Source organism: Solea senegalensis, unplaced genomic scaffold (assembly GCF_019176455.1).
Source record: "Solea senegalensis isolate Sse05_10M unplaced genomic scaffold, IFAPA_SoseM_1 scf7180000014431, whole genome shotgun sequence".
In the NCBI taxonomy this organism is placed as follows: Eukaryota; Metazoa; Chordata; class Actinopteri; order Pleuronectiformes; family Soleidae; genus Solea; species Solea senegalensis.
The window spans coordinates 1,920-16,537 of NW_025321044.1; the positions used below are offsets into that span (position 1 = coordinate 1,920).

General features: G+C 42.7%; 1 protein-coding gene across 1 annotated transcript; it reads left to right on the top strand.

Moving 5' to 3' along the window:
- Nucleotides 1-1,754: 1,754 nt before the first annotated feature.
- Nucleotides 1,755-11,874, top strand: LOC122761209 (neurturin). The gene is made up of 4 exons (XM_044016385.1): nucleotides 1,755-1,885; nucleotides 2,047-2,486; nucleotides 8,006-8,300; nucleotides 9,408-11,874. Exons 3-4 carry the CDS (start codon nucleotides 8,033-8,035, stop codon nucleotides 9,842-9,844), a joined length of 705 nt encoding a protein of 234 aa, XP_043872320.1. The 5' UTR covers nucleotides 1,755-1,885; nucleotides 2,047-2,486; nucleotides 8,006-8,032; the 3' UTR covers nucleotides 9,845-11,874.
- Nucleotides 11,875-14,618: the final 2,744 nt, after the last annotated feature.

A 14,618-nucleotide genomic window follows, 5' to 3' on the forward strand; every position in this document is an offset into this window, starting at 1 on the left:
CCTTCATTGTTCTTCTGCGTCCTTCTCCCAAATGCCTGTTTAGATTTTGGGTTCTCTGAAAAGTAGTTTTCCACTCGCTGAGATGACATTTGGCTGAAGGCTACTTGTCCAATCATCAAACCACATCTTGTGCAAGACGACGAGAGTAGTAGCAACATTTGCGCCTTATTTCCAGCCGTTCTAATGACACCTCGGCTGGAATGGTGTGTTTATAGTGTTACTGATTGAGGGCTTCCTTAAAATCTTGCCCAAACCTAAACAAAATGTGTTTCTTCACTCATCCACACCCAGTGGAAAAGACTCAGTCCAGTGTGTATGGGATACTATCTTATTCAAAATGGAAACATACGCTTTTTTTGCTCTTGTATAAGCTGAGTGTCAAACTCGCTCTCTGACTGATGTCGCGTCAGCTGCCGAGTGAGACTCTGTTGTATACGGATCAAATGTATCACCCGTTTTGTCTCCGACTTAATTTAGCAATTAACAGATGTGTGGGTTTTATTACAGCTGAGGTTGGTCTATGAAAACGTTACACATCTGCGAACAATATGTATCAAGAGCAAATGTTCAGGAAATGTTTCTGCGCTGATCGTTCCTCTTCAAGGCTAAGAAAGCACGATATCACCCGCAAACTGGAAGTCATTATGTATTTACACAAGCTCCTCTGGCTGCTAATTAAGGTGAATGTCAAACAAGTTACTTGTGATAATTCCCATGTTTTCTTTGTAGTTTTTGGGATGTGGATGACCGTGCACCTGCCGAACACAAAGCATCTCTTGATTCACACCTCGGAGCTTATCATAAGGTTAGCGCTGAAGGACATTTTTCAAGGCTCGTTTTGGGAAGATTCAGTTTCTCGTTAACATTTCCTCTCGTTAAATACAGTAGGAATTTTAAATCCTTCAAGGTTTAGCATTAGCAACGTCTCCTCCTCACTGTGAATTGTCTTGGCGGGAGTGATTCTGACTCACGGCGTCAGAATGAGCTATTTGCGAGCAAATAATTTGTTTCCTGTTACGAAACTGACTTGTAGCTTGAATGATTTCTGCTCATGTGTGAAGCAGCAACATTTCTGTGACCGGTTCATGCTCCTTAAACTGCACCTGTGACGTGAAGCTCTGTGTATGTCCCTCCTCCCTCGTGCAATCACCCAAACTGCTTGTCCTGTGTTTATATACAGACTGACCCCACACACCTGACGCATTTCCTTCATGGACGCGGTATTTATTTAGATTGCAGTCTGCAGGGCCTGATACCTTCCAAAAGCACAACCATCTGTTCCTCATTTGGCGCTCAAGGCTCAAGGGCTAAAATACTGGTTTGTATTGAAGGAGACGTGAACGTGAGATCGTCAACAACAACAACAACACACACAGTTTTATCTTCAGCCAACTGTAGATCGAATCACCATGAAAAACCTCAGCGGTGATAATGGCATTTAAGCGGGGTTAACATTGTCATAGCAGCACCATTAAACCAATTGTGAATGTTGTTAATTCCTGCTAAAAGATTGGAAATCTCTTGCTCCAGTAGGGCAGATCTACCCAATTGAGGCTATTACCAATCTCCCGCTTAAGATGGCAGACTCTCTTGCAGCAGAAGGTAAATGTAAGCCCTTGCTCAGGCCAAAGCATCCTTTAGTGCTTCTGGAGCTAGAGCCAGGGAGATTATCATGTCAGGAGTAATCCGACTCGGCCCACAAGCACAACTACGGAGGAGGAGGAGGAGCAACAGTTGAAGGGGGGGGAAGCAGGCAGAGGCATCAGAGAAGCTCTCTGCTCCACTTACAGTAACCACACTCTCCCTCCTCACTCGAACCCATCTTCTTGACCCAACAGAGTTCTTCTGTGTTGAGCTGGAGAGGAGACCTGCAACCGGACAGAAGGTAAGGACATGTGCTTTATCTCTCCTCCACTGCTCCACGCAGTCAAACTGTCCTGAGGGACAATGAGTTTCATAACAGATGGAGTAAAAGTTAAAGGCATGTGTGAGGTCTGTTCATGACCTGACGCTCTACCTCAGGTTTGCTCTGTTCCTCTGTTGCAGTTTGTGTGAAGAGGGGGACCCAAGGTTCTACATGGAAAGAGGATGATGACAGGAGTTTTTCCTGAAGTGAACCAGATGCCAAGTTGGCAGCTTCTCTAAACACCTATCTCTCTCTCATCGTTTTGGATTGACCTGCCATCAAGCTATGAAGTCCCCACTTCTTTGTGAAGGAATGTTGATAGAGATCTTTGCAACGTTAAAGAGCTGTGTGGAAGTGCAAATATGATAAAAGAGTAGCACGGTGTGGACCCAAATCAAGTCAGGACACCTCCCTTACTTGCAGGCACAGGGAGTTGAGATGCTTTCCAGGGGAACAAGCGGGAATCTTGTCCTCGCATCTCGCCTGTGAAGATGATGGACTTACCGAACCAGCACTTGTGCCTGTGGAGGTCAGCTGAAGACGACGCCACGCAGCTAAGTCTGGATTAGCCGGCCAAACGGTAAGGACACCACATCTTCTTTTGTCAGTCTAAGCCAGCAGCTTATGGAGACGGCGTTAGGTGCCGCTGACACAGGGAGCCCTCGCTGAGTGCCCGAGTGACAGAAAACACACGTTAGATGATCTGTATCAACAAGCGGCCGCTCGCAGGAGCCACATATCAATGGCACGCAGCAGCCTGTCACGAAATGTTTACAAAGTGGTGAGCATTGATTACAGGCCCTGGGTCACAATGATGGAAAAACAGTCAGAGGAGAAATTGTTCATGCAGTCTTTGGATTTATCTTAGAGAATTTGACCAACCTTTCGCCACACGGACACGTTTATATGATCAAGGAGGAGTATTTTAACTTTAGTGTCACTTATCCAACATGGTGGTTTGCCTCATTAGCATGCATAATTGAAGCATAAACAGCGATTTCAGCTCATTATGTTTTTCATAATTGATGTTGAATTTTTTTCCACAAAGCTGCACCTTTAATAGTAATAATTACAAAGTTTGAGCTCAAGCTGCTAAACTTGTAACCGTAGAGAAACCGGATCACTATGGACATTTTACCAAAGTGATAATGCCCTTCTCACTAAACCCATATCATATGTAGAGATTATACTGTATGAAGTGGGCCCCCAGGGGCCACATAGAGGTTAAGCCTAAAGTCAATTGAGCATTTCAACTTTCATAACCTTGCTGACACTGGTCATAACTGGAGGAAGCTGAAGGGATAATCTGACACGATGCACCACACCTCATGTGTCAACAAAGTCATTTTGGGATTTGCATAGATTTGATCGCACACATACATTAAAATGAAGATTTATTTAGGTCTAAAAAAAAGACGTGAAAAAACGTCGTCATACTTCAGATGTTTGGACTTGTTTGCGCCTGCTTGCGTGGGTTATATTTGAAAATAGTATTCAGCGTGTGCCAGATGGCCGTCAACCTTTTGAGGCCGCAACATCAACATGTTTAACATGGGTTTAGAGTCGGTGCTGTTGTGTTAAAAGAGGATCTGGCATAGACAGATTAGCAGCCAGAATAGCAGCTCACGGACTCTTCTTTAGAAAGCAGCCGAGAAAACATCAATCTTTCTGTCTTTATTTTTTTCCTCAAAAAAAAAAAAACGATGAGACAATTTGACGTTTCCGTGCCAACCCTCTTTGACTGCCAGGAAAAAAAAAATTTAAATGCATGTCACAACTACACCTCAGCTTATCTCGCTGCATAATAGCAAAGGGCAGACAAACAGGGACAGGTGTCATCTGTGAGTGCGTCTTACTCTCACACCTCGTCAACACCGTCGTCACAGCGACAGGTTTGAGTGCAGAGATTTTGGGTCACTGGATTAATCTGTGTCAATCAGAATCAGAATACGTTATTAATCCCCATGGGGAAATTGGGAGCGTTACATTTTTCTTCAATGTAATGCAAAGTTATGTTAAATCCACACAATAACAGGAGACAAATGAAGCCACTTAATCCACTTACCTACGTCCAGTAATAGGATGCACGAGTTATGTTTAGAATTTGTGGAATGTGTGTAAAAATGATCAAACAAAACAAAACTATTCTTGCATTACGTCTACATGGTTTCCCGCCTTCCTTTCTCTCAATAATGAGAGGCAGCTCTCACTAACAAGGAGCAGCCTTGTTTTAATTATACAACGGTTACTGAAGTAATAGAGCCGGAGCCAAGTGAAGTGGCTACCCAGCAAAATGACAGCACTTTCTAACCTAAGCCTTTTTCAGTTGCATTAGAACCAAGGCTGGATTTAGAACAGCCAATCCCGGCTCAGAACATCCACTTCATTTTATAGGCTTTTGACCCACCCCGGTGCCACACACAACACGGAGGAACGCACGTGTCACTCTTTCTTCTTCTTCTTCTTCTTCACGAGTCCAACTGAAAGCTCGAGAGTAGAAGAAGAAGTGACTCTTCATGTTCTGCTCGGTGGCCTAACCCCTGAGATAGAGGTGTCTGATGGATTAACTCACACACACACTCAGGTCTATGCACTGCAGCCAGGTGTTAACCCACGTGACTGCAGATAAAGCCGACAGGCATTAGTGCTAATCCCGCCCTGATCTTTGGAATATGTCCCTATTACCTCTCCAAGCACTCTCTAGCTGTCCCCAGGCCTCCTGATGCTCACTTAAGAGGGAAAAGACGAGACAAGGCCTCTCTACGACTTCCCTAAAGCACGTTGTTTCCTTGCAACAACACAGTAGGTGCCTTTCCCGCTGTTTGTTAAGCTCCTGTTATCTTTTCACAGCAGGTGGATATGGGGTGTGTTTAGAGTGGCTCAGATATGGCCGGTCACATGGTCCGAGCGGCGCTGACAACACACAGCGGCGGGTTCTAATGTTGTCATGGTTAGAGGTTGTGCGGTGGCAAATACACCAAGGTATGACCTGGGGGCATTTGTTGAACTCAAGAAGCAGCAGGGTTATATAAACTAGATTATCTAGTGTGTGTGACGGTGCTGTGGAGTGTGTGTGTGTGCGTGTGTGTGTGTGTGTCTGGAAAACAGTGGAAGGTTGGACTTTGCCTCGATCTCCACTCCAGTTGTAAGAATTGGGGAAAGTGGGAGCCACGCAAGTGCTGCACGAGTGTATTTATGGTATGTGTGAGTCACAGTGAGGGAGAGAGAGAGTGACACAGAACGCGCTGTATTGAGGGAACGTACAGGAACAAATGCTACAGAGCGATGGCACATAAAAGTTGGTATCTGGCCTCTTTTTTTTTCCCTGCACAAAGAAGCTCTTCATTGACGCCTTTCTGATCTTCTCTCTGTAATCATGTCACACGGGTCAAGATTCAAGCAAGCTGACATGTGTCCACCCCCCAACATCCTTCCGTCCGCCAGCTTCATTCAAAAGTTTCAACCACAGACGTCCCTTATCCAGACTTTGACAGATCTTTGTTTCATCTTCCATAGGCTTTGGCATTCTAATGAGTGTGTCCTTGTGGCCTGGGAGGGAGAAAGGGACATGTGCCATGCTACTGTAATTACATTACAGCCAGCTTAGCACTGCCACGGTCACTGACCCAATTATTCCTTTGAAAATATCACTTTTATTGTGTCATCTGAAATAATGCCATCTTTGAGGCGCAACAAGAGCTCGGTTCAGGGCTGGGGGTCAGGCTCCAACTGTACGCCGCATGCATTCGAGGACACATAATGTCTGAGGAATGGCATTGACAGACTGAGAAGGTCTAGGTTGAGCAGTTCAAGTTCATAGACTGGTCTCAAACACGGTCACGATCCTCTGGAGACTGTTTCCACTCCGCTGGTCGCACGTCAGGTGATAGACGACTGACATAGGTGTTCGATTTCATACATACCTCGTATTCACGCCCTCTTCAAACAAACATGTAAACTTTTCTCTCTATGAACGGATGATTTTCTTTGGGCCCAGCCTTATGACAGGAGCATGCATGGGCACATCAGTGCCGAAGCTTTGTGAGGGCCGGACATGCTGCGTCTGTGTGGGATCTGTTTCAGTTGTCTTTGCAACTCTTCTACACTTTTAAGTCTGTGTTTGAGGATGGATTCATTTTCCTTCTGCTGGAGCGTCCTCTGGGCTTCCTCTCGATCCTCTGCGTTGTTTGCTGGAAAACAGCAGCGTTTGTCCTTCTTGGACGTGTCCTCCGCACCAGCACCCCCCATCAGTATCTGTATATTTATGTCCATGACAGCAGGGGCCAGTAGTAGATATCAAATGTATGGGCTAATTAATCATCTGCGATCATCTCAACAAGCTGCAGAATACTCCTTGACACTTTTGTTGGCACCAAGTGACCACAGATAGAACTAATGGGTTTCTGAGTGGAGCAATTATGACAATCAAAGCGTCTTCAGGGACATGAGCTCATAGTTTGATGACCAGTCTTCGTCCAGTGTCAACGTCTCAGACACTGGGGGACTCATCTGTCTTTTACCAGCTAATTGTTTTATCAAGACGATCCACAAGAGTGAGGTCGAAGCTGAGGACGCTGACGTATCACTGCAGTGTGAAACGACTGAGTAATTATCTCAAACTGACCTATTAATAGCAAAAGAAAACAATGACCTCATCCTTTGCTATATACCATAACAAAGTGGCTCGTTTTCTTTCTATTGAGAGTTGATCATCTTTAGAGAAGCAGCACTGAGAAACTTTGGAACTTTCCAAAGAGCTTTCGATTCATCATGTGGGGCAGAGAGTAACACTCTGCAGGAGCTGTGGTTCCACATTTGATTTATATCATTGTTAAGTGAAATGTTTGACTGTCAAATCAAAACCCTTCTCCCCCTCCATCATGTCGAGGCCGCTCTCCATGTCAAACCCATATGGAATTATGAGTGATGAGTCAAGCTTTGACTGATAGGACTGGTTGTACCTGTTTACACGCTGTTTATACCACTGCAGCTCATGTGTGCCCGCTTCTATTTTTGTTTTCCCTGCTGCGGTGTCCAAAACACTCTGAGTTCACCTTTAGTTCTTCTTTTATTTGTTGCGTTATATTGTAAGTTGTTGTTTTTTTTTTATGTCTGACATGATCCCACAGGCTGCAGACAACTCTTAAAAACATGATTCACTTCACATTGTGTGTTTCTATACTAACCCTAGCTATACAAAGCTATTTGACATTTTTGTCCCACTGTAAACAATCCAGCAGTGTGTATATGTTAACTGCAGGATCCAGTCTGGCAAAACACTCTGTAACACCGGTCTGGATTTGCACTCATTCGCTGCCAGTTTACCATTTCCGACTCCGGGGAAATGTTTTGCTCACTGGTGACATGATATGAAAAATACAAAGACGTGGGATCGTAAAGCTGTGGGATGAGAATGAGGGAAGAGAAAACGTAAAGAAGAAAAACCTATAAGTCCAGTTTTAGTGTTGTGCCTGCTGTGCTTTAGAAAAGGGAGGGGCTGTATAAGATAAAGGGATGTACAAGCACACATGTTCATTGAGGTCTCATCAAGCATAGCATTGGAAATAGGTGTGGTTTTGGAGATTCCTGACATGAAAGAAACGGATCTTCCTTCCTTCAAAAGGAGTTGCCTATCACACTATCTCTAGCACTTTCTTCAGAATTCAAGAGAAGAAGGCACAGCAGGTATTTTGAATTGCACACATTTCTTAAGAGGTTTCACGGGAAAAGCGCTTGCATAACTCACGCAGCACGCCTCAGTCTAAATAAAAAAATGTGTTCTTTCACCCTCGGGCTGCCGCGACATAACGTTAAACACACACCGCATTCTCAGGTGTCAGCAAGTGATGAGAAGCTTGCAGATCATGAACCCACTTAGAGTGAAACTGAACTGACAGCAGAATTAGACAAAGTAAACTGGTGGTGAAATAAAAAAAACTGTGAGGATTTAAACGGGAAGGTCACTGAAATGTGATTGTACAGAACACACAGACGATAACAATTACAACATTGTTCTCTGTGCTTATTATGGGACAAGTTTAGAAGGAGGTTTACATGAATTTGAATGACGGTATTTATGTGTTCTGCCTCTCTCCGCAGAGTTTCAATGCTCCTCCACGTTCTAAGATGAAGTTATGGAAAGGTGCCACTTTTGCCTTCATGCTCTGTGGTGCAGCCCTGTCCATCCTCCTCATTAGAAACATGGCCACTATTGGACAGTTCAAACCAAGGACAAAACATCCATACACATTCTCATCTTCTTCAACGTCAGAATCAACACCTAGGACCTCACCGCTATCACCCTCATCCTCGGCGACGGCGGCACCCCGGCACATGGTGGCTCTCCGCCGCAGTTCCCGCTCAGCAGAGAACATGAACTCTCTCCTCTCAGACTGTAAGACAAATGTTATTTTCTCCCTTCCCTTCCTCCTCTGATCTGACATGTCGTGTGAAAGCGTTGCTGTGGTGCAGGCGGAACACTTAGTGCCAGCTTCTTTTGTTTACAGAACAAGATTTTAATGTCAACAACAATAACCTGCAGTCAATTAACACCTCATAGTTCACAGTCTTTGCACACAACCACAGTGAAAACACCCACTTTGGTTTCACATGGCTTCACAGAGAGGAATTTTGGCAACAAGACTCTAAAAGCAAGATTTCTAAAAATGTCTGTGCGACGAATAGATTTTGTTGCTGTCGTGACTTTATATCGACTTTACGTCTTCAACCGGACTAAAATCAGTCTGATCAAGAAATTACAACTTAAAATAAGTCATCCACTAATGAAGGATAGGATAATAAACCTGTAAACATGTCCAGAAATAGTAGTAGAGAGGGATTCACTTCCGCCTGAACAAAGACATTTATTCATTTATTCATCTTTTCTTTGACATTCATTATGTTCTTCATAAGATGCTTTTGTTTCTTTTGTTCTCTGTGATGAAGCTGCAGGCTCAGCAGCTTAGACGGCGCTCATGTCTGAGAACTGGAAGACATTTACATCAAACCAAGCACATTTCATTTACTGACTTCTTTTAATAAGAAAACTGTGTCGGCTGCAGACTTCTGCCATGTTTCTGTTCTTTTTCTATCAAAAGCAGGAATATGGCAGACGGGTGATAACCCAAACTGGGAAGTCATGATCATAACAAATGTTTACTTGATGTCATAAACTAACCCTCTCCAGCAGAAAGACATTTCTTTCCAAACGGGCCATCTTTGCACCGGCTCCTCTGTTTGTGTCCATGTAAATGGGGCAATTGGGCTTATAACCTGAAAGTGAAGCTGACTGCAGTGTACTCCTGGTCTCGGTCCCAAGCCTCCATAAATGTCAGGGTTGTGTCAGGAAGGGCATGTGTTCATGTAAACACAGCTACTGATTTAGAAAGATGCTTCTTCACTTTGCAGATGACACTGTGCTATTTCTGTGTATATTTACTGAACCTTTATCTACGTACACAGAAATGACAACATTTTGATGTATCTTCTCTCTCTCTCTCAGTTTCCATGATGTTTCAGAGCTTCACAGAAAGTGAGCTTCAGCACATGGTCGGGACTTTGCTGGACAGGAAGAGAAGAAAGACCCGGCGTCTGGGCGACAGCCAGGCCCGGAGGACTAAAAGAGCCCGCAGGCCCAAGCCCTGCTCTCTGAGGGAGCTGGAGTTGACTGTGAGTGACCTGGGTCTGGGCTACGAGAGCGACGAGACGGTGCTGCTGCGATACTGCAGCGGCAAATGCACAGCCCACCGGCAAAACTATGACATCACAATGGAGCATATGATGCGGTCGGGCTTCAGGGAGAGGGGGCGCAAGGACAAGGTCAGCAACGGGCCCTGCTGCCGGCCAATCGCATTCGAGAAAAACTTTTCCTTCCTGGACAATAAGAGTCGCTATCACACAATACAGAACGTGTCGGCGAAGAACTGCGGCTGTGTATGACCCCGAGAAATGGACTTGTTATTTCTTCATGCTGCTCTCAGGCTTTGTTGGACGAGTTGAGCGAGGACGCTGTCAAAAGACAAAGGAATATTAACTCGAGAAGAGAAGAGAAGGAAGTGGAATCTGTCGCTGCGGCCATGTTTGACAGACTGGGTGTCTGTCACCAGAGTTTGGGATTAAAATCCCATGGACAGCAAGTGCTGTGTTTGTGTGGATTCCATGTAAAAAAAAAAGACATAACTGTTCATGGCAAAACCCTTTTTACCATCTTTTCTATCTGTGTAGTAACACTGTAAAACTGTGGTGGAACAACAGCGTAGCAGCATCCTTTGTGATTTAGCCGTAGAACATGGGATAGACTCATGATGACCATGAGCAAATGGGGAAGTAGATTATTGCTGTTACTAAACTTCACATTCACAAGTATTAAATCAAAGTCCATATCTTATAGTGTCATAATAACAATAATAATAAGAATAATGGTGACTGTAAATCACTGTTCAGTAAAAAAAAAAGGTTCTCAAACAAACTACAAATGATGTTTACTTACTTAAAGTTCTGTAAATCTGTGTTGGACGTTGTGACCTGTTTGTATGCATTACTGTTACTGACTGCAGTGTTATTACACAGGTGGAAAGAAGAAGTTCATAATAAGTTATTCTTATTAATAATAATAATAATAATAATAATAATAATAATATGATGAACGAAAATCCTTTTCTATAGCCCAAGATTTGATCCCCACTTTTCCTCCGTCTTTTGTATATTGATAATGTGTAGATTAACAACAAGGGCCTGCTTCCCAACACATGGATTATAACTCACACTCAAAGAAGCTGCCAACACAAGTCAAGTCTTTAAAAAATAAATAAATAAATAAACAAACATGTCTAACATTGCAATTACCCACAACATCCTCTAGGATTGCCAAAAAGCACAAAGTCAATTTGGAGTTTGTGATTCACTCACAAACTCAGATTTCCTGTCCCAGGTTATAAAATGGAATCGTCTCTGGGTTTAATTGGCGATTGTTTACACTCTCAGTGGAAAATGCATTTCCTCACTGACAGAAAAGTAAATATGAAGTAGAGACGTGCTTGTACCCATTCATACGAGCAGAAGCCCACAGTGCAGCCTTCCACTGGCCCATGGAATGCCTCCTTGTTGTATTTGCCTAGTAGAAAATAAGCTGTTGAAATGAATTATGAAGCATCTTTTTCACCTTCTATCTTTCTCTGGTTTGAACCCATCGCAAATGTTTGCCTGAAGTACGATGTTTTTTGTTTTTCTGAGAAGGTGCAGTGCGCGGCGTGGATGCGGTGCATCTTTATTTGTAGTTTATATTGTATTTATTTGGGAAGTAAATTATGGTTTTGCATATTTATTTAGAGTAGCACACAGAAAAGGGACAGCTTTTTATCATTAAGCAACTGTGCCAAAAAATGTTTTATCTAACATTCTATATTGACTGCTGAATAAACGTTATTTCAGAGCTATGGATGTTCATCATTTCTCCCAAATGATTGGTCTCTAGGTCTGGAATATTCTGTACTCAGATTGTATTTAAAAATAAATATGTAATAATAAAACTATTATCATTCAAGGTCCTATTAATATAGCAATTTGAACTCTATGGAGCAATGTGAGGATTAGAGCAGCAGCAGCAGGAGGACGTGCTGACACTAAATGAACCATATACAGTATATGAGGTTCATGCGTCAGTGAGGCTGTCTCTGAAATCCTCTGTCACATCTGTACTAACCTGACATTAGCGTACACAACAGGGAGCGTGAAAACTGAAAACTGAAAACTCATCAGCAGTCAGAGGATGTGACCGTGATAAACTGAGAAGAAAAAGAAAGCAGAAGAGGAGAAAAATCTTCTTCTTCTTCTTCTTCTTCTTCTTCTTCTAAATATGAAAGGTCACGTGAAGTCAGCCGTGAACTAACACATGTCACCCCTGCCTTCAAAGGTACATCTTATTCCTCTGCTCCTCTGTTGTCATTATATCATTAAAATAATTACCCATCGGTCTGTGTGACACGTTCCTTCAATGTGATGAAAACAGTCACCGTTGTTGTGCGGTCAAACCACTACAGAGCCCAACAAATAATCCACTAAACAGTCCACAGTTTTGTCATAAAAACTCTTAAATCAGATCAATTAAATCAGATCCAAGAGCTAATGGACTTTGGAATGACGAGTCTTGATTAAAACAATAGTTTTCACGTCAAAAAATATCAAACTGATGTCAGTTAACAACATTCCTGTAGAATATGCAGAGTATAATGACTCGAAGCTCCAATCTCGCATCGCCTGGCGTTTTGCTTTTATAATACTTATTCTCACAAGATGTCATATCCTTATAAACAGGGTCATGTGACACTTGCGGCCTTTGACTGCTAGTGAGGACAAACTTTGGTGCTTTTCCATGATGCAGTTCTAGCACTACTGGACTCGACTCTACTCATTCGTAGTACTTTCTCAACGTGGGCGGGGTCTACTTGAAACTGCCGCCACGTACGCGACACAAACACTAGAGACGGTCAAAGCAGCTGTTTTTGAGTAACTGAATCATTAGAATCAGTTCACTGAAAAGAATCATTCAGCAAACTCTCGTCTGACACAGTCGCTGAACGGGTTGTTTTCAGCCGTGCTGTCGCTAAATACACCAGATTAAATGTTGGAGATTAACACACGTTTTCAGGATTTTTAAGTTTTTTTTTTAACATTACATTACATTTAGCAGACGCTTTTATCCAAAACAACTTTAACCGATCGATAGTTCGGCATTGTTCAGTTTGATTGGGGCGTCGTGCTCCTGACTCTTCCAGTGATGACACTCTCTGCTCGGCTCGTGTGCGACTTCTCCAGCGCAGGCACCAAAGAAAGCACCAGGAACTATCACTGATGGAAAAGCATAAAAAAGCCGAGTGGTGCTAGAACTGTGTAGTGCAAAAGGGGAGTGTCCCATCTACGCTCCACTCCCTCACCATCATACTTTTTTTTCATTCACTCAGAAATGAAATGATAGACTAACAAACAACAATATCTGAGGGGAAATGACATCATTCTTGCAGATTCTACCCTGCAGACAGAGCGCTAATACTGGCCGGGGATGATTTGAAGGGAACAGGAACATGGTGTTTTTTTGTTTTTTTTTCAAAAGGTGAACACACACACACACACACAACCCTGTCATTAACTTGACCACAGCGCAGCTTTAAACGCAGCTTCATGAGTCGCAGAACTTTCCAACCCCTGAAGGAGCCTCTGTGGTTTTGAACAGGTTGCTTTTCTGCTTCATGGAGGTGATGGAGGTGCAGAGACTGTTGTTTTTACTCGTCGTCACAGGCAAATTTCTCCTGAATGAACCCAGCACCTATTTGTTTATCCAGCATAGCCACAGACTCTCGCCTCTGGATAAACAAGGTGCGAGATAATCCCACTGTTGACTGTTTTGTCTGGAATATCTCGCGCCGTTTCATTTGTACTTGGAGTTTGTGATGTCTCTGCTGAAAGGAAAACAACCACAGAATCTGTTCCATCAATGACCTTTGAAGTTGACTCCATTGATCAGTGGAGGTGCAGTTAAGATCGTTCACAACTAACAAACAAACAAACAAACAAACACACAGCTGTGTGTATTGTGTCCTGTAAATCGTCTCATGCACGCTCAAATCCATTTGTTTTCGCAATCATATTTTTGCCTTTGGCAAAGGAGGCACTGGTTTCTTCTGATCTCTGTCCCACCTACTTTGATTATGTGGGCAATCAAAGAGCACAACCACAGATTACTGTAAATAGCACAGACACACAGAGAAAATAATCCAAAAAAATCATGTGGACACCAGATTAAAGGTCTGGAACCACACCTGCGTTAAAGGTGGTAATTACAAATCGTGTTGCTGATTCTAATCATTTCATTCTGTTAAAGCCAAATATTTGTCATCACCGTGTCGTTCATTCACTTTTTTTTTTCCTCTCATAAGAATGCACGACTTCCTGACACAAGTAATTAGTTTCAGTACAAGCGATTGTTGCTCATGCAAGTGTGAGTGGTTATTACGATAGCTTTTGAAGAACAGTTGTGCAATGCAATCATATATTAAATACCTTTAAATATAGCTGCACAATACTGAGGAAACTCAATTATCATTGAGGAGTTTGTTGCGTTATTAGCATGTGATTGTTTTATAAATATTATCAAATTCCAGTGAAGCTCTGCAGTGTTGAGGCAGCGGTGGAACCTGTTGTATTTGTAGATGTTTAAGTTGAGATCAACTGTTACACATCTTTGTCAACTTTTGTCTTCATTTGAAACCAAATGAATGTGTGAATGTTTGCCTGAAGTACAATGAACAATGTGGGCTCTGTATGAATGCTGTGCATCTTTACTGTAGAGCATTGTATTTATTTAATTATTTAGAGTCGCAGAGAGAAAGGGACAGATACAGTATGTTAACCCTTATTTGCAGTGGGAATAATACACAACATGGACATCCTGGTGTGTGCTCATAGGTCACATATTCAGGCTTTTATTCATTTATCTTCTTTTCATGTCAAAGTTATGTTTATATTCGTTTTATATTGCATTTTGAGCAGCGATATAAAGTAGCAATAATTGTGCAGAAGTCACAAAATAGAGTGCTTTTGTTCAAGTGACGTATTTCCAAATTTCACAAATTCAAACATTTTGAGTACTTTTAGCTTAGTCTGTGTTTATATAGTTGGTGAAAATGACATTTTTCTTTCATCAGATTGTCTCGATTGT

Excerpts from the sequence above, each read along its gene's own strand:
- LOC122761209 (XM_044016385.1), top strand. The coding sequence starts at position 8,033 with ATGAAGTTATGGAAAGGTGCCACTTTTGCCTTCATGCTCTGTGGTGCA. Across the intron at positions 8,301-9,407 it reads GAACTCTCTCCTCTCAGACT|TTTCCATGATGTTTCAGAGC; the intron begins GTAAGACAAATG and ends TCTCTCTCTCAG.